General features: G+C 43.5%; 1 protein-coding gene across 2 annotated transcripts in view; it reads right to left on the reverse strand.

Annotated features, from left to right (window-relative positions):
* Positions 1-23,874, reverse strand: part of tnfrsf21 (tumor necrosis factor receptor superfamily, member 21) — a 134,006-nt gene that overhangs the window by 70,496 nt on the left and 39,636 nt on the right. For both annotated transcript variants that reach the window (XM_084952157.1, XM_084952158.1), the window contains exon 4: positions 343-608. In XM_084952157.1, coding sequence (XP_084808283.1) covers positions 343-608 — 266 coding nt within the window. The remainder of the gene's footprint in view (positions 1-342; positions 609-23,874) is intronic.

The raw sequence follows: 23,874 nt of genomic DNA on the forward strand, positions 1-23,874 counted from the left end.
ACTGAAATCTGGAAATTAGAATTGTACATATACATATATTCTATTTGAAAATACTAACATTTGTATATTTATTTATTTATGTTTGTCTGATAGCATTTATTTAAAAAATAAATTTTCACCAATTACTTTTTTACTCTTATTTGGGCAACTTTTTTGACAACTACTTTTCACTTTTACTTGAGTAATAATATTTTACTATTTTATTTTACTTGAGTACAATTTTTGGATACTCAACCCACCTCTGGATGTGAAGATGTGAAGACAGCAACATTACAGATATCCTCAGTGAAAACAGGGCAGGGGGGCAGTAGACTGTCTGTCCTCGACATTAATTAGGCCTACCTGTGGGTTGTCCTCCATTACACAGCGGATCTTTTCCACCACATCAATGCGGCGCTGCCGGTGCAGGGCGTTGATCAGCTTGGCCAGGTTGGCATCGCTGTCCCGGATCGTCCAGTGCTGCAGCGCAGCATACCCCCTCTCATGATCAGAAGAGTAGCCGTTGGAGAAGGCAGCCACCTCACGCTCGGTGACATTAGCCAGCGACTGATAGATGTCGATCCACTGCGTGCCAACCTGGGCTGCCACGAGCTTCAGGATATCCACTCCTAAAACACCAAAAGATGGAGAAAAAACAGTAAGAGAACACATGTGATCATTTGTTCAGGAACTAATGGGTTATTCAAAGAAAAAAACCTTATTAGTTAGTGGGCAGAGGTTAATTGATTGCACTAATCACCAATCTTTTTTTTTCCGTAAGATTTATTTTCATTTTTAAATTTGAAAAACAAACAAAAAACAAACAAACAAACAAACAAAAAGCTCACAATTATGACACAAAGCAAATATCTACAACTCACTACAACATGGCAAGTTATTGCGACTACAGGAACACTCTTAAGTGTATATTCTTGTTTTCATGCCATTCAAGGATAATTCCAAACATCTGAAAACCAAACACAAAAAGTAATAACATAATAATAATAATAATAACATAACAATATTGGTAATTACAAGAAAGAATTAGGAGACAGTATGCAAGACAAAAAAGAACAAAAAAAGTCAGCAAAACAAAAAGTATAGAACACATTATACGAACTTTTCCCACCCTCCCCCCATCCCTCTAACCTTGTATGGCTCTCAATCTCCTTACATTCCTATACCTAGACAGTTTATATTCACACTTATTTATAGAAACTCTTGTGTTCAGGAATCAACGCACTTCACGGTAAAACCACATCAATCAGGAAGTCAAGCCAGGAAAGCTGAACCGGGGATCAATTTAAAACAGACCCAAGGGGGTTCAGAATCAGAAAGACTTGATTTATCCCCAAGGGGCAATTAAGAATTTTGAGTCACCACTATAATCTGTCAGGTCCAGAGACGGTAGTACTGCCAACAAGGGGCCCCAGATTTTTTCAAAGGTTTCATACTTCCCTTTTACACTACGATATCTTCTCAGGTGTGCAGTAGGACACTAGCTCATTAATCCAGTGTCTCAGTGTTGGAGAATTTTCAGATTTCCAATATAGCAGAATACATCTTTTCAACGCTGTACTCGCAAGTAAAATAAAATATTTCTTATGGTAATTCACGTTAATAGAAGCTGTGTCACCTAGAATCCATAGTTTTGGGTACAGTTCAATTGGGATTCCCATTACCCTTGAGATTATTTCAATGGCGCGTCTCCAAAATTGTTCTATCACTGGGCAATTCCACAGCATGTATATCTGGAGGGAATAATTACTCAATTTTATGTAGTCTGTAAGGGGTGTAATATATCCTATGAAATGTTAAATTGCATTTGCCTGTGTCTTATAGAGATTAACATGGTCTGTGCCTGTTCCAATAAGTGGTGCCATTCTACCTCTTCATAAACATAGCCCAGGTCTGTTTCCCATTTTCTTTTTATGGATGCTTTGTTGTGATCAGGTAACTTTTCACTGATAATAGCATATATAGAAGATGCTATTCCTTTTATTGACTTGCACGGTTTGGTGCAAAGATGGGTTTCAAGAGAGGTTTCTTTTGGTATCTCGGGGAATGCCCCTTTGGATTTCTCTTTGACCCACTCTCTTATTTGTAGAAATTTGAAGAAACTTTGTCTTGGAAGTTTAAATTTTTCTTTTAGTTGTTGAAAGTCAATAAATGTATCATTATTTTATAAGTCAGCAACACTTCGAATATTTCTGTCCTTCCATCCCCGCAATATTGGGTCAGCAATGTGATGAGAGACGTCAGGGTTACCGAATAAGGGTGTCCTTCTGAGGAAAAAGATATTTATTTTCAGAAGCGAATAAGATTCCTGCCAGGCGTTGAAGGTATTTAATATTATCAAACTGTTTATAAGCTTGGATAAACATTTTTTTGTACCTAAAAATGGAACATCTTTTAATGATATAGGGTTCACCTCATGTTGTTCTATTGGGACCCATCTAACCTCACTGCTCTCTGCATGTAGCCAGATCCAAATAATAATAGTTCCTAAAGTTTGGTAAATTAAGTCCTCCTCTTGAATATGGAGCCTGCAGAGAAGTGAGTTTGACTCTTGGATTTTTCTTTTGCCATATAAAAGAAGTTATAATTTTATTAAGCTCTTTGAAGAAACTTTTGGGAACATTTGTAGGGAGACATTGAAATAAGTAAATGAACATAGGCAAAGTATTCATTTTAATAGCATTAATTCTGCCTATGAGGGATAATGGGAAATCAATCCATCTCAAAATATTAAGTTTGGTTTGCTCCAAAAATTTGATATAATTTTGTTTGAATATATGATCCTCGGAGTTACCAATTTGTATACCCAATATGTGAAGCCATTATTACACCACTGTAATGGGTCAGTAAGAACTCTAATACGGCTATCTTGTATATTTAATGGCATAATCTCGCTTATGCTATAGTCTAACTCGTATCCTGAGGGTGTACTGTATTGTTTGAAATACTTCATTAATGAGGGAATTGATTTAAGTGGGTCAGTTATGTATAGTGGGAGGTCATCTGCATATACAGAAAGTTTATGTTCACTTGTACCAAATTTGATTCCAGATATGAAGGCACACTAGTGCTCCTGGAGTCTGAGGTGGAGTCTGAGACCCAAGCTGACATACAGGGAGTGCAGAATTATTAGGCAAATGAGTATTTTGTCCACTTCATCCTCTTCATGCATGTTGTCTTACTCCAAGCTGTATAGGCTCGAAAGCCTACTACCAATTAAGCATATTAGGTGATGTGCATCGCTGTAATGAGAAGGGGTGTGGTCTAATGACATCAACACCCTATATCAGGTGTGCATAATTATTAGGCAACGTCCTTTCCTTTGGCAAAATGGGTCAAAAGAAGGACTTGACAGGCTCAGAAAAGTCAAAAATAGTGAGATATCTTGCAGAGGGATGCAGCAGTCTCAAAATTGCAAAGCTTCTGAAGCGTGATCATCGAACAATCAAGCGTTTCATTCAAAATAGTCAACAGGGTCGCAAGAAGCGTGTGGAAAAACCAAGGCGCAAAATAACTGCCCATGAACTGAGAAAAGTCAAGCGTGCAGCTGCCAAGATGCCACTTGCCACCAGTTTGGCCATATTTCAGAGCTGCAACATCACTGGAGTGCCCAAAAGCACAAGGTGTGCAATACTCAGAGACATGGCCAAGGTAAGAAAGGCTGAAAAACGACCACCACTGAACAAGACACACAAGCTGAAACGTCAAGACTGGGCCAAGAAATATCTCAAGACTGATTTTTCTAAGGTTTTATGGACTGATGAAATGAGAGTGAGTCTTGATGGGCCAGATGGATGGGCCCGTGGCTGGATTGGTAAAGGGCAGAGAGCTCCAGTCCGACTCAGACGCCAGCAAGGTGGAGGTGGAGTACTGGTTTGGGCTGGTATCATCAAAGATGAGCTTGTGGGGCCTTTTCGGGTTGAGGATGGAGTCAAGCTCAACTCCCAGTCCTACTGCCAGTTTCTGGAAGACACCTTCTTCAAGCAGTGGTACAGGAAGAAGTCTGCATCCTTCAAGAAAAACATGATTTTCATGCAGGACAATGCTCCATCACACGCGTCCAAGTACTCCACAGCGTGGCTGGCGAGAAAGGGTATAAAAGAAGAAAAACTAATGACATGGCCACCTTGTTCACCTGATCTGAACCCCATTGAGAACCTGTGGTCCATCATCAAATGTGAGATTTACAAGGAGGGAAAACAGTACACCTCTCTGAACAGTGTCTGGGAGGCTGTGGTTGCTGCTGCACACAATGTTGATGGTGAACAGATCAAAACACTGACAGAATCCATGGATGGCAGGCTTTTGAGTGTCTTTGCAAAGAAAGGTGGCTATATTGGTCGCTGATTTGTTTTTGTTTTGTTTTTGAATGTCAGAAATGTATATTTGTGAATGTGGAGATGTTATATTGGTTTCACTGGTGAAAATAAATAATTGAAATGGGTATATATTTGTTTTTTGTTAAGTTGCCTAATAATTATGCACAGTAATAGTCACCTGCACACACAGATATCCCCCTAAAATAGCTAAAACTAAAAACAAACTAAAAACTACTTCCAAAAACATTCAGCTTTGATATTAATGAGTTTTTTGGGTTTATTGAGAACATGGTTGTTGTTCAATAATAAAATTATTCCTCAAAAATACAACTTGCCTAATAATTCTGCACTCCCTGTATAGACACAGACGAACAGGCGCACGCAGATACAAACGTGCATTCCCACCCCCATATACACAAACAAATACTCGGCACTCACCCGACGTGGAGACAGACACAAATAGACACTGTACACACATTCACACTCCCCAAACATACTCTATATCCCAGGTCCGGGTACCCCTGCCCCCAGAGGGGCAAACTGTACCCGGACCCAGGAGATGTAACCCTTCTCTCTGGGGTGGAGGACTACTAGGAGGACCACTAGCTACCGCCATTCGTACTAACAATCGTACTCAGACTCCACCTCTCTGGGAACATCTCAGGCTCTCCGAGGTATGGAGGCCTATCTCCCCTAACCACACTCCCTGCCAGTGGCTGATGCCCCCAGACGTTGGTGTGTTGGTGGTTCTTGGTGACTGGGGCTGGGCGCTCATGTATGTACCGTCTCACTCCTGGTGGCCGATTGGTGGGGCCTGGCACCTGTGGCCCGGCTGGGCCCCTTCCGGGGGGTGGGGTGCCCTCAGGCCTCTGGGCCTGAGGCCCGGTCCTCTCTGGCACAGCCAGGGCTCTAGAGTGCGACCAAATTTTTCAGTGGTGCGACTAAAAATAAATATTTGGTCGCAACTGTGCGACCAGCTGTTCGGGTAACAAAAAAAAAAATCTCTGCAACTCTCCGTGTGGTCAACAACAGACACACATTATGCCCCTATCGTGGACTAAACCAATCAGAGATAGTCAGGAGTGGGACCTCTCTGATTGGCCGTGGTCCAGTTGAAAGTGCAGGTGGAAGAGAGAGGTGAGCAGCTTGAATAAAGCGATATCAATTCATTAACGGATTCCACACAAAGACGTAAACACAGAGCGGACCCGACGCATCAGCATCAGCTTTGTCTTTCTCGGCTTTCTCACCCGACGGCCGTACACGGACACACTGTCGGAGCTTAGCGGTTCTGATGCGTCGGGTCCGCTCTGTGTTTACGTCTTTTTTGTGCTAGATTCTAAGCTGCAGGTTTTGTCTCTCTCCAACCAAAATTCGCCGAGCCATCAGCAAAAGAAGCAGCAAACTATGCTTCACATTTGATCAATGTCGTCATGAATTCCCTCTGACTTTTGCTGTTTTGCTTCCACCACGATAAAAATCACACTTCCTGCACAGCTCTCTCTCTCTGTGTACTTCAGGCACAGTTTCCCGTCTCAAATCTCTGTTTTCTGCATTATTCATTCGCTTATTACCCACCAGTCTACCGTTGTTTACAGCGCTGTCTTTTTCTTTTTTCACTTAAATGACCTCGGACAAGAAAGCCTAATTTCTGCTGTTCAATACTGAAGAAATTTAAACTTCTTTAAATTATGTAAAATTGCAGAATATTTTTAGGGTTATCTGCTATAAAAAGCCAGACCAGGAAAATCTCCTTCATGTTTTTCTGTGTTTTATTCTCAGTTACTTTCACACAAAGGCATCTGCTGTGATGTTCACAATTCTGATGAAGTCTCATGTGTATCAGTACTGATAAATGATCAGAATTATAATATTTCTGACTGTCTGAGGCTAAATTGAATCAAATCAGGACTTTGAGAACCGGAATCGAATGGATTATAGAAATCAGTGATGATACCCAGCCCTAGTGAGCAGCCTAGGCCTGAGAGAAGTGGATGTAGCTGCGGGTAATAAGAAAAGATGAAAAGAACTATTGATAACTTTTTTGTTAAGTTAAGGCCTGATCTGTCTGAAATTCATAGCCAGTGCTCTGACACGGTGCCATCAATCTTTGAATGCTGAAAAAGCACAGTGTATCCAGGAAACACATATGCTGCAATAAATGCACTGCCCAAGTGTCCCCTCTCCCCACTGCCTTTCAGCAACAGACAGCAGCAAACAGGTCATCAGAGGAGGCCAAGATGATGATTAAGTTTAACATTTTCTACAATATTGACAAAGCACTTTAAGCACAAGTTTGTTAGTTAATAATTTAGAAATGAATATTGTCTGTATGGACTCCCCCCCAAAGAAAGTGCACATGTAAAACTGCGGTGTTAAGTGATGCGGTTGAAAAATTTGAGTGCGCTTAACTTTTGTGCCGGTACGCCTAAATTTTTGAAGTTAGGCATACCGGTGCGCCCATGTCAAAAAGTTAGTCTAGAGCCCTGACAGTTGTCTGCCGGCAGAGCCTGCGGGCATGTCACTGCAACCCCCTCTGGCCTCTGCTCTGTGGCTGCTGGGTGACCTCTCATTTAGGGCTCTCCTCAGCTCTTCCCAGGAGGGTGGTACGGTTGACCCCCTGGTGATCCTCCTTGGGTCCTCGTATTCTGGGGCCTCTGGATGTCTGGGGCATGGATCTCCTCCATACCTGCTTCATGCCCTGGGGGACGGGGCTATGGCTCCCCACACTTCCTAGCAGATTGTTACATGGAGAAACCTTTTGAATACAAGCGTGCTGATCCACACAGGTGTGCACCTGTGTGCACACCCGAGGTGTACACACGGGTGTTCACAGACACAAACTACACCTGTCTTGGCTGCTACCTCAAAGCACATTGTGCGCTGTCGATCACATGTATAATAACATGTAATATTTAGTATCTACTGTTAGCTAGTTTTGTGATTGTGATGGTGTTGTATTTATTATGTTGCTCTTTTTTGTTTGTTTTCTCTTCTGTTTTTTCTTATCTCCATACAGGTGATCCAGGTGTTTTGTTTGTTTTTCTTTTTTTTCTTCCCCCCTTACTCGCCATCTCTTCTCCCCTCTAATTTTCGTTCTCTCCCTCTCTTTCTTTCATTCTTTCTCCCTGTCCTATCCCCCAGTCATGTCTGTCCCGTCTGTAACAACCGAAAATCAAATCAAATAAATACATAATTATAATAAAGGTCAATCAAATGGACCAATGTGGCAAGGACATGAGGATCCAATTGGTAAAGTAAATCCGCTTGGCATCTTTCTTGGCCTACAGACAACAATTTTGATGGCTAAAGATCCAAACGGGACAGGCAAAAAAAAAAAAGGAAAAAAAAGTGCCTGACATCACATTATTTGTTATGATATTGTCACAGCTAGCAGGGCAAGCCGTGTGAGTTTTAATAGATGACCCAAGATGCAGGCAGCTTCAGATGCGAGTGAGCTTTGTTAAAAAGGATGGACATACAAACTGGAATATAGCAGGCACAAAACAAAACCTAGGAGAACCTAAACTGGGAAAACTAACAAAACTAACCTGAAACCAGAACAGAGACGCAGGGAGACTTGGGGAAGAAACACAGAACGAAGCAGGGAATGAACAGAGGTGACGGAGGGAGATAACGCAGACGAACCAGCAACAGGCAGGAGAACACACAGGGCTTAAATACTCACAGGAGTAATCGTGGGATGGGAGACAGGAGGAGAACACACCTGGGAGAAATCAAGGCTGACGAGACACAGACGTAAGGCTGAGAACACTCACACAAGATAGAGACCTTCAGAATAAAACAGAAAACTCACAGACACAGAACCAGACAAGACACTGAACTTAACAGACAGATTCACAAGCAGACACTGTGACACCATGCACAGACAGAGGGAACACAGCAGTGGGAGCAGGCAGACACAGAACAGAAACCTAACAAATGGCAAACCTTAACAAAAGACATAACCAGAATTAAAGCTGCAAGCAGCGTTATGAGGGCCCTCGCACCCCGGCGTGTCGAGCCACGCCCAACACCCAAAACCAGCACGTCCGATCTGAGGTCACATTGATGGAATTCATGCCTTTAACCACCAGCTAACATTTTATCTTATTCTACCACTATTATAATCGTCCCACTAGGTGGCACTCGAACCATTACTGACAAATGGCATACCAAACATTTCCGAGCTCGAGTCTCATCAAGCCTGCGACCTTTGGGAGAGATTGGAAATTGTGTTTTTGAGTGACAGCAGATTACTGCTTTTTGGCAAGTGATTGAAACTCCACGTGCCGCCATGACCACCCCGTTTCCCTGAACGTAAAAAGCTTCGCAATTTAACATCACAAAGGTCTTTAGATTCCACACACAGGAGATTGGTTCAATATGATGAAAATCCTTGGAGGAGTTCGTCAAAGTATGAGGCCTGAAAGGAGGGGAAAATGTCGCCAAAATTACACATTAATTTTAAAATGGCGGACTTCCTGTTAGGTTTAGGACATGGCCATAATAGACTTTTTTGTGCGTCCCTTAATGATAGATATGGGTGCCAACTTTCATACATGTAGGTCATACCCATCTCGGGGGCTCGCGTTTTTCATTTTTCTAGGTGGCGCTACTGAGCCAATTTTCCCTGGACATGTCTGAGGACATCAAAATACGTAAATTTTCACCAGACCTGACGCGTGTGCAAAATTTCATGAGTTTTTGAATATGTTTAGGCCCTCAAAAAGCGAATTCATTTGCCGAAATAATAATAATAATAATGATAATAATAATAATAATAATTAAAGCTGCAAGCAGCGTTATGAGGGCCCTCGCACCCGGGCGTGTCGTGCCACGCCCAAATCCTACAACCAGCACGTCCGATCTGATGTCACATTGATGGAATTCATGCATTTAACCACAAGCTAAAAATTCAGCTCATTCAATCATGATTATAGTTGTCCCACTAGGTGGCGCTCTAACCATTAAGGACAAATGGCATAACAAACATTTCCGAGCTCGAATCTCATCATGCCTGCGACCTTTGGGAGAGATTGAACATTGTGTTTTTGAGTGACAGCAGATTACTGCTTTTTGGCGAGTGATTGAAACTCTACGTGCCGCCATGACCACCCCGTTTCCCTGAACGTAAAAAGCTTCGCAATTTAACATCACAAAGGTCTTTAGATTCCACGCACTGGAGATCGGGTCAATCTGATGAAATCACTTGGAGGAGTTCGTCAAAGTACGGTGCCTGAAAAGAAGGGAAAATGTCGCCAAAATTGCACATTAATTTTAAAATGGCTGACTTCCTGTTGGATTTGGGATATTGCTCCAAGAGACTTTTTTGTACATCTTGATATCGCCTATAAGCTTACCAGGTTTCAGACTCATACATAAAACACAGAGCAGGGGCTGTGGTTTTGAAATTTTGTAGGGGGCGCTGTGGAGCCATTTTGCGCTATTCAAGGAAAATGGTTACATAACAAAAAAGCCCTCATCACATTGGAGGTGTGGGCCAAATTTAAAGCCTATATAAACTTTCCAAGCCCCTCAAAAGCCACTTCATCTTTCATGGTGAACTGCGCTGCCACCAGGGTGCGCCGTTCAGTTTAAAGTCACAATTTTCGCACTGAAGCATCACGAGGGACCCATGTTAATATTCACCGCTTTTGAGGTGTCCACGATGAACCTGTGAAAATCAGTACAACAAAGTGAAAGACATGACATTTCCTGTTGCCACTAGGTGGCGCTCTGCTTACTCCTGACAATGGGCACTTCAATCTGTTCAGGGCGGGTCTGACATCATACCTGTAAAGTCTGGTACTGATCAGACTGGATTTCATTGAGTTATACTAATTTGTTTCTTCATGGCGAGACATGAAAGTTCGCCATGCTGCTGGGGTCACACCCTTTCGCGAAAAGTCACAGTTTTCACTGTAACCCAAGACCAACTCCTTAAGGCTTTCCTGGAGAAATTTGAGGCTGCAGATGTCACCCATCACAATACTGTATCCCAAAGTGTAAAACATGACATTTCCTGTTCCCACTAGGTGGCGCTGTCCCTTATGTCAAATATGGCAGTTGAAATATGTTCAGGGGTGGAGCCTTATCATATGTGTGCTCTTTGGTCCAGATCGGACAATGTATGACAGAATGAGAGGCAATAAGATTTTCATGGCGAGTCATCAAAATTCGCCGTGGCGCCACGGCCTCACCGTATTGTGAACCCTCAAAAGCTCCGCAATTTAACATGGCCCAGGTGTGTAGTTGACACTGACCAAAGATGAAGCTTGTATGATCAAATCCCAAGGAGGAGTTCGAAAAAGTTCGAGGCATGGAAATGGCAAAATTAGAGCCAAAATGTCACCTTCACGTCCAAATGGCGGACTTCCTGTTGGGTTTGCGTCAATGGGCCCACAGACTTTTTTGTTCGTCTTGGCATGATACATATGTGTGCCAAATTTCATACATGTAGCTCAAACGATGTGGTCGTAGGGCTGCATTTAACAAGGCATAGGTGGCGCTCTAGAGCCATTTCCCAGTGCTCATATGTAAAACCATTAAAATACAAAATTTTTCACCAGACCTGACGCGTGTGCAAAATTTCATGAGTTTTTGAGCATGTTTAGGCCCTCAAAAGGCCGATTTATTTGCCGAAATAATAATAATAATAATAATTAAAGCTGCAAGCAGCGTTATGAGGGCCCTCGCACCCCGGCGCGTCAAGCCACGCCCAACACCTGAAACCAGCACGTCCGATCTGATGTCACATTGATGGAATTCCACGTACCGGGGGCTCGCGTTTTTCATTTTTCTAGGTGGCGCTACTGAGCCAATTTTCCCTGGCCATGTCTGAGAACATTAAAATACGTAAATTTTCACCAGACCTGACGCGTGTGCAAAATTTCATGAGTTTTTGAGCATGTTTAGGCCCTCAAAAGGCCGATTCATTTGCCGAAATAATAATAATAATAATAATAATAATAAACAGAGCAGATACAATAGGGCCTTCGCACTGTCAGTGCTCGGGCCCTAATAATAATAATAATTAAAGCTGCAAGCAGCGTTATGAGGGCCCTCGCACCCCGGCGCGTCGAGCCACGCCCAACACCTGAAACCAGCACGTCCGATCTGATGTCACATTGATGGAATTCATGCATTTAACCACCAGCTAACATTTCATCTCGTTCAATCATGAGTAGTTAGTCGTCCCACTAGGTGGCGCTCTAACCATTAATGACAAATGGCATAACAAACATTTCCGAGCTCGAGTCTCATCACGCCTATGACCTTTGGGAGAGATTGAACATTGTGTTTTTGAGTGACAGCAGATTACTGCTTTTTGGAGAGTGACTGAAACCACGTGCCGCCATGACCACCCCGTTTCCCTGAATGTAAAAAGCTTCGCAATTTAACATCACAAAGGTCTTTAGATGCCACACACTGGAGATCGCATCAATCTGATGAAATCCCTTGGAGGAGTTCGTCAAAGTACGGTGATTGAAAAGAGGGGAAAATGTCGCCAAAATTACACATTCATTTTAAAATGGCTGACTTCCTGTTGGATTTGGGATATTGCTCCAAGAGACTTTTTTGTACATCTTGGTATCTCCTATAAGCTTACCAGGTTTCAGACTCATAGATAAAACACAGAGCAGGGGCTGTGGTTTTGAAATTTTGTAGGGGGCGCTGTGGAGCCATTTTGCGCTATTCAATGAAAATGATGACATAACAAAAAAGCCCTCATCACATTGGAGGTGTGCACCAAATTTAAAGCCTATATACACTTTCCAAGCCCCTCAAAAGCCACTTCAGTTTTCATGGTCAACCGCCTTCCCACCAGGGTGCGCCGTTCAGTTTAAAGTCACAATTTTCGCACTGAAGCATCATGAGGCACTGATGGTGATATTCACCGCTTTTGAGGTGGCCACGATGAACCTGTGAAAATCAGTACAACAAAGTGAAAGACATGACATTTCCTGTTGCCACTAGGTGGCGCTCTGCGTATTCCCGACAATGGGCACATCAATCTGTTCAGGGCGGGTCTGACATCATACCTGTAAAGTCTGGTTCTGATCAGCTTGGATTTCATTGAGTTATACTAATTTGTTTCTCCATGGCGAGACATCAAAGTTCGCCATGCTGCTGGGGTCACACCCTTTCGTGAAAAGTCACAGTTTTCACTGTAACCCAAGACCAACTCCTTAAGGCTTTCCTGGAGAAATTTGAGGCTGCAGATGTCACCCATCACAATACTGTACCCCAAAGTGTAAAACATGACATTTCCTGTTCCCACTAGGTGGCGCTGTCCCTGATGTCAAATATGGCAGTTGAAATATGTTCAGGGGTGGAGCCTTATCATATGTGTACTCTTTGGTCCAGCTCGGACAATGTATGACAGAATGAGAGGCAATAAGATTTTCATGGCGAGTCATTGAAATTCGCCGCGGCGCCACGGCGTCACCGTATTGTGAAAACTCAAAAGCTCCGCAATTTAACATGGCCCAGGTGTGTAGTTGGCACTGTCCAAATTTGAAGTTTATAGGACCAAATCCCAAGGAGGAGTTCGTTAAAGTACAAGGCATGGAAACGGTAAAATCAGAGCCAAAATGTCACCTTCAATCCAAAATGGCGGACTTCCTGTTGGGTTTAGGACATGGCCATAATAGACTTTTTTGTGCGTCTGCTAACGATAGATATGTGTTCCAATTTTCATACATGTAGGTCATACCCACACCGGGGGCTCGCGTTTTAGATTTTTCTAGGTGGCGCTACTGAGCCAATTTTCCCTGGCCATGTCTGAGGACATTAAAATACGTAATTTTTCACCAGACCTGACGCGTGTGCAAAATTTCATGAGTTTTTGAGCATGTTTGGGCCCTCAAAAAGGCCCTTGTTTTACCTGAATAATAATAATAATAATAATAATAATAATAATAATAATTAAAGCTGCAAGCAGCGTTATGAGGGCCCTCGCACCCCCGGCGGGTCGAGCCACGCCCAACACCTAAAACCAGCACGACCGATCTGATGTCACATTGATGGAATTCATGCCTTTAACCACCAGCTAACATTTCATCTCATTCAATCATGATTATAGTCGCCCCACTAGGTGGCGCTCTAACCATTACTGACAAATGGCATAACAAACATTTCCGAGCTTGAGTCTCATCACGCCTATGACCTTTGGGAGAGATTGAACATTGTGTTTTTGAGTGACAGCAGATTACTGCTTTTTGGCGAGTGATTGAAACTCCACGTGCCGCCATGACCACGCCATTTCCCTGAACGTAAAAAGCTTCGCAATTTAACATCACAAAGGTCTTTAGATTCCACACACTGGAGATCGCATCAATCTGATGAAATCCCTTGGAGGAGTTCGTCAAAGTACGGTGCCTGAAAAGAGGGGAAAATGTCGCCAAAATTACACATTCATTTTAAAATGGCTGACTTCCTGTTGGATTTGGGATATTGCTCCAAGAGACTTTTTTGTACATCTTGATATCTCCTATAAGCTTACCAGGTTTCAGACTCATAGATAAAACACAGAGCAGGGGCTGTGGTTTTGAAATTTTGTAGGGGGCGCTGTGGAGCCATTTTGCGCTATTCAAGGAAAATGGTTACATAACAACAAAGCGTTCATCACATTGGAGGTGTGGGCCAAATTTAAAGCCTATATAAACTTTCCGAGCCCCTCAAAAGCCACTTCATTTTTCATGGTCAACCGCCTTCCCACAAGGGTGCGCCGTTCAGTTTAAAGTCACAATTTTCTCACTGAAGCATCATGAGGCACTGATGGTGATATTCACCGCTTTTGAGGTGGCCACGATGAACCTGTGAAAATCAGTACAACAAAGTGAAAGCCATGACATTTCCTGTTGCCACTAGGTGGCGCTCTGCGTATTCCCGACAATGGGCACATCAGTCTGTTCAGGGCGGGTCTGACATCATACCTGTAAAGTCTGGTACTGATCAGACTGGATTTCATTGAGTTATACTAATTTGTTTCTTTATGGCGAGACATCAATGTTCGCCATGCTGCAGGAGTCGCACCCTTTCGCGAAAAGTCACAGTTTTCACTGTAACCCAAGACCAACTCCTTAAGGCTTTCCTGGAGAAATTTGAGGCTGCAGATGTCACCCATCACTATACTGTACCCCAAAGTGTAAAACATGACATTTCCTGTTCCCACTAGGTGGCGCTGTCCCTTATGTCAAATATGGCAGTTGAAATATGTTCAGGGGTGGAGCCTTATCATATGTGTGCTCTTTGGTCCAGATCGGACAATGTATGACACAATGAGAGGCAATAAGATTTTCATGGCGAGTAATCAAAATTCACCGTGGCGCCACGGCCTCACCGTATTGTGAAAACTCAAAAGCTCCGCAATTTAACATGGCCCAGGTGTGTAGTTGACACTGACCAAAGATGAAGCTTGTATGATCAAATCCCAAGGAGGAGTTCGAAAAAGTTCGAGGCATGGAAATGGCAAAATTAGAGCCAAAATGTCACCTTCACGTCCAAATGGCGGACTTCCTGTTGGGTTTGCGTCAATGGGCCCACAGACTTTTTTGTTCGTCTTGGCATGATACACATGTGTGCCAAATTTCATACATGTAGCTCAACTGATGTGGTCGTAGGGCTGCATTTAACAAGGCATAGGTGGCGCTCTAGAGCCATTTCCCAGTGCTCATATGTAAAACCATTAAAATACAAAATTTTTCACCAGACCTGACGCGTGTGCGAAATTTCATGAGTTTTTGAGCATGTTTAGGCCCTCAAAAGGCCAATTCATTTGCCGAAATAATAATAATAATAATAATTAAAGCTGCAAGCAGCGTTATGAGGGCCCTCGCACCCTGGCGTGTCGTGCCACGCCCAACACCTGAAACCAGCACGTCCGATCTGATGTCACATTGATGGAATTCATGCATTTAACCACCAGCTAACATTTCATCTCGTTCAATCATGATTAGTTAGTCGTCCCACTAGGTGGCGCTCTAACCATTACTGACAAATGGCATAACAAACATTTCCGAGCTCGAGTCTCATCACGCCTATGACCTTTGGGAGAGATTGAACATTGTGTTTTTGAGTGACAGCAGATTACTGCTTTTTGGCGAGTGATTGAAACTCTACGTGGCGCCATGACCACCCCGTTTCCCTGAATGTAAAAAGCTTCGCAATTTAACATCACAAAGGTCTTTAGATTCCACGCACTGGAGATCGCATCAATCTGATGAAATCCCTTGGAGGAGTTCGTCAAAGTACGGTGCCTGAAAAGTGGGGAAAATGTCGCCAAAATTGCACATTTATTTTAAAATGGCTGACTTCCTGTTGGATTTGGGATATTGCTCCAAGAGACTTTTTTGTACATCTTGATATCTCCTATAAGCTTACCAGGTTTCAGACACATACATAAAACACAGAGCAGGGGCTGTGGTTTTGAAATTTTGTAGGGGGCGCTGTGGAGCCATTTTGGGATATTCAATGAAAATGATCACATAACAAAAAAGCCCTCATCACATTGGAGGTGTGCACCAAATTTAAAGCCTATATACACTTTCCAAGCCCCTCAAAAGCCACTTCATTTTTCATGGTCAACCGCCTTCCCACCAGGGTGCGCCGTTCAGTTTAAAGTCACAATTTTCGCACTGAAGCATCATGAGGGACTGATCGTGATATTCACCGCTTTTGAGATGGCCACGATGAACCTGTGAAAATCAGTACAACAAAGTGAAAGCCATGACATTTCCTGTTGCCACTAGGTGGCGCTCTGCGTATTCCCGACAATGGGCTCATCAATCTGTTCAGGGCGGGTCTGACATCATGCCTGTAAAGTCTGGTTCTAATCAGCTTGGATTTCATTGAGTTATACTAATTTGTTTCTCCATGGCGAGACATCAAAGTTCGCCATGCTGCTGGGGTCACACCCTTTTGCGAAAAGTCACAGTTTTCACTGTAACCCAAGACCAACTCCTTAAGGCTTTCCTGGAGAAATTTGAGGCTGCAGATGTCACCCATCACAATACTGTACCCCAAAGTGTAAAACATGACATTTCCTGTTCCCACTAGGTGGCGCTGTCCCTGATGTCAAATATGGCAGTTGAAATGTGTTCAGGGGTGGAGCCTTATCATAAGTGTACTCTTTGGTCCAGCGCGGACAATGTATGACAGAATGAGAGGCAATAAGATTTTCATGGCGAGTCATTGAAATTCGCCGCGGCGCCACGGCGTCACCGTATTGTGAAAACTCAAAAGCTCCGCAATTTAACATGGCCCAGGTGTGTAGTTGGCACTGTCCAAATTTGAAGTTTATAGGACCAAATCCCAAGGAGGAGTTCGTTAAAGTACAAGGCATGGAAACGGTAAAATCAGAGCCAAAATGTCACCTTCAATCCAAAATGGCGGACTTCCTGTTGGGTTTAGGACATGGCCATAATAGACTTTTTTGTTCGACTCTGAACGTTATATATGTGTACCGACTTTCAAACATGTAGGTCATACCCATACCGGGGGCTCGCGTTTTTCATTTTTCTAGGTGGCGCTACTGAGCCAATTTTCCCTGGCCATGTCTGAGAACATTAAAATACGTAAATTTTCACCAGACCTGATGCGTGTGCAAAATTTCATGAGTTTTTGAGCATGTTTAGGCCCTCAAAAGGCCGATTCATTTGCCGAAATAATAATAATAATAATAATAATAATAATAATAATAATAATAATAATAAACAGAGCAGATACAATAGGGCCTTCGCACTGTCAGTGCTCGGGCCCTAATTAAAGCTGCAAGCAGCGTTATGAGGGCCCTTGCACCCTGGCGTGTCGTGCCACGCCCAACACCTGAAACCAGCACGTCCGATCTGATGTCACATTGATGGAATTCATGCATTTAACCACCAGCTAACATTTCATCTCGTTCAATCATGATTAGTTAGTCGTCCCACTAGGTGGTGCTCTAACCATTATGTACAAATGGCATAACAAACATATCCGAGCTCGAGTCTAATCATGCCTGCGACCTTTGGGAGAGATTGGACACTGTGTTTTGGAGTGACAGCAGATTACTGCTTTTTGGCGAGTGATTGAAACTCCACGTGCCGCCATGACCACCCCGTTTCCCTGAACGTAAAAAGCTTCGCAATTTAACATAACAAAGGTCTTTAGATGCCACATACAGGAGATCGCGTCAATCTGATGAAATCTCTTGGAGGAGTTCGTCAAAGTACGGTGCCTGAAAAGAGGGGAAAATGTCGCCAAAATTACACATTCATTTTAAAATGGCTGACTTCCTGTTGGATTTGGGATATTGCTCCAAGAGACTTTTTTGTGCATCTTCTTATCTCCTATAAGCTTACCAGGTTTCAGACTCATAAATAAAACACAGAGCTGGGGCTGATGTTTTGAAATTTTGTAGGGGGCGCTGTGGAGCTATTTTGCGCTATTCAAGGAAAATGGTTACATAACAACAAAGCGTTCATCACATTGGAGGTGTGGGCCAAATTTAAAGCCTATATAAACTTTCCAAGCCCCTCAAAAGCCACTTCATTGTTCATGGTGAACAGCGTTGCCACCAGGGTGCACCGTTCAGTTTAAAGTCACAATTTTCGCACTGAAGCATCATGAAGGACGGATGGTGATATTCAACGCTTTTGAGGTTGCCACGATGAACCTGTGAAAATCAGTACAACAAAATGAAAGACATGACATTTCCTGTTGCCACTAGGTGCCGCTCTGCGTATTACTGACAATGGGCACATCAATCTGTTCAGGGCGGGTCTGACATCACGCCTGTAAAGTCTGGTACTGATCAGACTGGATTTCATAGAGTTATACTAATTTGTTTCTTCATGGCGAGACGTCAAAGTTCGCCATGCTGCTGGGGTCACACCCTTTCGTGAAAAGTCACAGTTTTCACTGTAACCCAAGACCAACTCCTTAAGGCTTTCCTGGAGAAATTTGAGGCTGCAGATGTCACCCATCACCATACTGTACCCCAAAGTGTAAAACATGACATTTCCTGTTCCCACTAGGTGGCGCTCTCCCTGATGTCAAATATGGCAGTTGAAATATGTTCAGGGGTGGAGCCTTATCATATGTGGGCTCTTTGGTCCAGATCGGACAATGTATGACAGAATGAGAGGCAATAAGATTTTCATGGCGAGTCATCGAAATTCGCCGTGGCGCCACGGCCTCACCGTATTGTGAAAACTCAAAAGCTCCGCAATTTAACATGGCCCAGGTGTGTAGTTGACACTGACCAAAGATGAAGCTTGTATGACCAAATCCCAAGGAGGAGTTCGAAAAAGTTCGAGGCATGGAAATGGCAAAATTAGAGCCAAAATGTCACCTTCACTTCTAAATTGCGGACTTCCTGTTGGGTTTGCGTCAATGGGCCCAGTGACTTTTTTGTTCGTCTTCGCATGGTACACATGTGTGCCAGATTTCATACATGTAGCTCAAACGATGTGGTCGTAGGGCTGCATTTAACAGCGCATAGGTGGCGCTCTAGAGCCATTTCCCAGTGCTCATATGTAAAACCATTAAAATACAAAATTTTTCACCAGACCTGACGCGTGTGCAAAATTTCATGAGTTTTTGAGCATGTTTAGGCCCTCAAAAAGGCCCTTATTTTGCCTGAATAATAATAAGAAGAAGAAACGGAGCAGATACAATAGGGCCTTCGCACTTTTAGTGCTCGGGCCCTAATAAACAGAGCAGATACAATAGGGCCTTCGCACTTTTAGTGCTCGGGCCCTAATAATAAAAATAATAAACAGAGCAGATACAATAGGGCCTTCGCACTCTCAGTGCTCGGTCCCTAATAAGCAAGAACATAGAATAATATACGGGCACAAAACACTGAGTCGTCAGACTCAGGAACATGGCAGATATTATACCGGGTGAACTTCTCTCCAAAGACCATAGCCTCCAACATTTGAAATAGAAAGTTTGGCTCAATCCTGTCAAATGCTTTATTTGCATCCATAGAAATTATTAGCAGGGGGTTTTGATTTTTTTGAGCAGTATTCAATATATGGAGGAAACGTCGTACATTATCTGCTCCATGCCTGTTTTTAATGAAGCCTGTTTGGTCAGCGTGTATTATCTTAGGCATGTCTTCCAATCTAAGTGCAATTATTTTGGATAATATCTTATAATCTGCATTTAAGAGGCTGAGGGGTGTGTAAGAGTAACATCTGTGTTTGTCCTTGCCCGGTTTTGGGAGTAATGTGATTGTTGTGATTTCCAATCAGTCTGGTAATTTATTATTTTCTAAAGCTTCTATAATCATATTCGTGACTGGGGTCAGTAATTTATTTGAGAAAACCTTATAATAATCGACTGAGAATCGGTCTGGTCCAGGGGTCTTATTATTTTGTAAACAGTTGACGCAGAGTACCTCCATCTCACATATATCTGCATCAAGCAGTTCTTTGTCCTCATTATGTGATTTGGGAAGGGTTACTCGGCATTTAGTAAGGCTGTTGTGTTTTTTACATGTTTTAATGCTACGAATCTTTTTGCAGCAGTACTGTCAGCCCCTTGCTCAGTTTTATACAAATCTTCATAGAATCATTTAAACTCTGCATTTATGGGTGCTGATTCGTCAGCCTATAACAGCTGTAGTTTTTAGAGAAACAGAAATGGCTGTGACAGATTTAGTCATCAACGAATACCAACTAATACATCAACCAGTCACAGCTGCACTGACAGCTGTCATTCCTGAAGCAATCTCCCATGAATCATAAGTGTGTATCAGTAAATTCTCCCGAATAGCCTTAGGCGTCACATTGTACTTCACAATCTCCTTCAGACACACACTGCTGCCTCTTCAGACTCTCTCTGCTCTATTTTCACTGACTCTTATGTGACTTTTCAGTGAAACTTAAACACTGCTTCATCTGTTTGTAGGGTAAATATACAGTAACTCCCTTGTTTTGTTTGACATGTGTGTGTGTTTGTTTTGTGTCTGTGTGTGTGCACTTGTACAGGTTTTTACCAGATGTAGTTTTAATGTCACACCTTCCAGTTACAACCTAGTTAAATGTCAAATGAATACCACAGAATGTCCATAAGGTGCAGTTGCAGTCTGGCAGTGGGAGCAGTGTGACAGTTCAACTGTTTAGGAGGGAGATGGCGAGAGGAAAGAAACTGTGCCCATGTCGGGTGGTCCTGGTCTGCAGGCTTCTATACCGTCTGCCAGAGGGCAGCAGGTCAAAAAGTCTGTGTCCAGGCTGTGAGGGGTCTGTGAAGATTTTCCCTGCGCATTTCCTGGTTCTTGAGAGGTACAGGTCCTGGATGGAGGGCAGGGGGCCCCGATGAACATTTCTGCTGCCCGTACAATCCACTGCAGTCTGCGATTGTCCTGTTTAGTGGTTGCTCCATACCAGACTGCAATGGAGGAGGACAGGACAGACTCAATGACTGTAGTGTAGAACTGGACTAGCAGCTCCTGTGGAAGACTGTACTTCCCCCAGTTGTCTCAGGAAGTACATCCTCTGCTGGGTCTTTTTGAGGATGGAGTTGATGTTGGTCTCCCACTTCAGGTCCTGGGAGATGGTGGTACCCAGGAACTTGAAGATCTCCACAGTCGACACCGGGCTGTCTGATATAGTGAGGGGGAGCATTGTTGAGGGATGTCTCCTGTAGTCTACTGTCATCTCTACAGTCTTAAGCTTGTTCAGCTCCAGATTGTGCTGACTGCACCAGATTACCAGCCGCTCAACTTCCTGCCGGTATGCAGGCTCATCACCATCCTGAATCAGGCCAATGATGGTGGTGTCATCTGCAAACTTTAGGAGTTTAACAGCCGAGTTCTTGGAGGTGCAGTCTTTAGTGTAGAGGGAGAACAACAGTGGTGAGAGGACACAACCTTGAGGGGCACCAATACTGAGGGACTGAGTTTTAGAGGTGATCTCCCCCAGCCTCACTCCTGACAGCCTCCTGTCTGTCAGGAAGCTGGTGATCCACTGACAGGTAGCTGGTGACACGCTGAGCTGGGAGAGTTTGGAGGAGAAAAGTTCAGGCACATTGGTGTTAAAAGCCGAACTAAAATCCACAAACAGGACCCTGGCATAAGGTCCTGAGCAGTCGAGGTGTTGCAGGATGTAATGCAGCCCCATGTTCACTGTTTTCCCGGTAGGCAAACTGCAGGGGGTCCAACTGGTGTCCTTCAAATGAGCTAACACCAGTCGTTCAAAGGATTTCATGACCACAGACGTCAAGGCAACAGGTCTGTAATCTTTCAGTCCTGTAATGGTGGGTTTCTTGGGGAAAGGGATGATGGTGGAGCGTTTGAAGCAGCTTGTTGAGTCTGGATTGAGGAGGGTGAGGGGGGAGAGGTGTGTTAGGGGTCAATGTCTGAAACAATGTCTCTCGGGAGGGGAGTGTGAGGGGTGAGAGTCTGTCTGTCTCAAACCTGCAGTAGAATATATTTAACCCGTTGGCCAGGTCTTTGTTTGCTTCAACAGTGGGTGGGGGGCGTCTGTAGCTGGTGATTTCCCGCAGGCCCTACCACACTGATGCAGGGTCGTTGGCTGAGAGCTGTTCATTGAGCTTCTGGGAGTAGATCCTTTTAGCTACTTTGATCTTGTGGTGGCAGATTTCTTTTCTCATGTATTAATCACATATTTAATCATATCACATTAGTTACAGTAATATCACTTTCTCACTTTACTATAGTAAGAGCACTCCTGTCACCAGCTTGCATGCATGTGAAATGTTTACACAGTGAGGCCATTGTAATGGGAGACGTTGAACAGATAGTGGGACTCCTTCTCCTTATCAGGGATGTAAATCCTTAGGTAATGGCCAAGCAGAAAACAAGGTCATAATTCTCTCTGTGAAGAGGGGCCAACATATAAGAGTTTGTGGAATGTTCTTTGTCTGTGTCTCTGTATTTAAGATGTAAGGGCGGTGGCCAAAATTCAGAGATGGTCCTAGGGTTTCACTGGGATGCTCTCTCCACATTGGAATGTGTTTATTAAACCCACTTCAAATCAAGCTCACTGGGTGTGTTGCAGGTTATTGTTAAATTTTCCACAACAATCTCCTTGATCAGTGTGTTCCTGGCCTGCTTGTACAGGGCCCTATTACCACTTCTGTAGGCGTCCTCCCTGGCCTTATGAAGATGTTGGCGTTTAGGAGTGAACCATGGTTTATTGTTGTTATACGTGCAAAAGGTCTTGGTTGGCACACACATATTCACAAAAACTGATGTATGATGTCACAGTGTCCGTCAGCTCATCCAGGTTCTCAGATGCAGCTTCAAAAGCAGTCCAATCAGTGCAGTCAAAACAGTTCTGCAGTTCCTGCTTTGCTGCGTTAGTCCACTTCTTCACAGTTTTGACTACAGGCTTGGCACGTTTGAGTTGTTACCTATAAACTGGAATAAGATGGACCAGGCAGTGATCAGAATCTCCCAAAGCTGCCCGGAGGACAGAGCGATAGGCATCTTTTAAAGTGGTGTAACAGTGATTCAGTGTGATGTTGTCCCTGGTGGGGCAGTCTATATGCTGTCTGTATTTAGGAAGTTCATGGTTTAGGCTTGCTCTGTTAAAACCCTCTAAGACAATTGTAAAGGAATCCGGGAATTTCCTTTCCAGGGTGGTAATCTGGTCAGCCAGCTCGCACAGTGCGTTGTTTGCGTTAGCCTGAGGAGGGATGTAAACTCCGACCAGCATGAATTAAGAAATCTCCCGCGGTGAATAAAAAGGTTTGCAGTTGATGAAAAAAAGTTTCCAGGTTTGGGCTGCAGTATTCCTGTAACACTGTGACATCAGTACTCCAACCTTTGTTAATGCAGAAGCAGACTCCGCCACCCTTTTTTTCCCCTGAAAGCTCCATTCCGCGGTCCGCCCGGTGAAGTTGGAAACCTGGCAGATATAAGACAGCGTCTGGGATTCACTCAATGAGCCAGGATTCAGTGAAGCAGAGGGAAGCAGAGCGTGCAAAGTCCTTGTTAGTCCGGTCTAAAAGCAGTAATTCATCGACTTTGTTTGGAAGAGAGCGGAGATTCGCAAGATGCATTTGGGGAGTGACGTGTGGAATCTTCGCCGACGTAGTTTCACCAGCACGAGTCCCCCGTCTGTGTCTCTTCTGGGAGCCACAGAGAGCCACTGCGCCTCCGACTAAAATCTCCAAACAACTTTACGGGTTTATGAAAAATGGATAAGAACTATTTTGAGACGGCTGCCTGATGTTTAGCAGTTGATCTCTGGAGAAAGTGATGTTGTCTGAGTGACCAAAAGTGCAGAAAATAAACAAAAAAAAAGAAAAGTGCGAGAGAGCGCAGTACAGAGGCTGCCATCCGTGGCGCCATTTTGCTCAGTTTATATAGTTTACACAGACAATTTTATTTCTTATATGAATGTTATTTATTTTTACTGTCAAAAACAGGATGTGACAAGTGATAATAATAACAAGTGTATTGGATTAAAACATTCACAGCAGGTGGGATATCCGGTCTTTAAGTGATGACCTGATGAACCCTGCTTCCAGGTCCAAACTACTCTGCATTTGTTAAGGCTGTTGTGTTTTTTACATGTTTTAATGCTTTGTATTTTGT

The sequence above is a fragment of the Perissodus microlepis genome, chromosome 15, assembly GCF_051167445.1.
Source record: "Perissodus microlepis isolate ML-2025 ecotype Zambia chromosome 15, ASM5116744v1, whole genome shotgun sequence".
In the NCBI taxonomy this organism is placed as follows: domain Eukaryota; kingdom Metazoa; phylum Chordata; class Actinopteri; order Cichliformes; family Cichlidae; genus Perissodus; species Perissodus microlepis.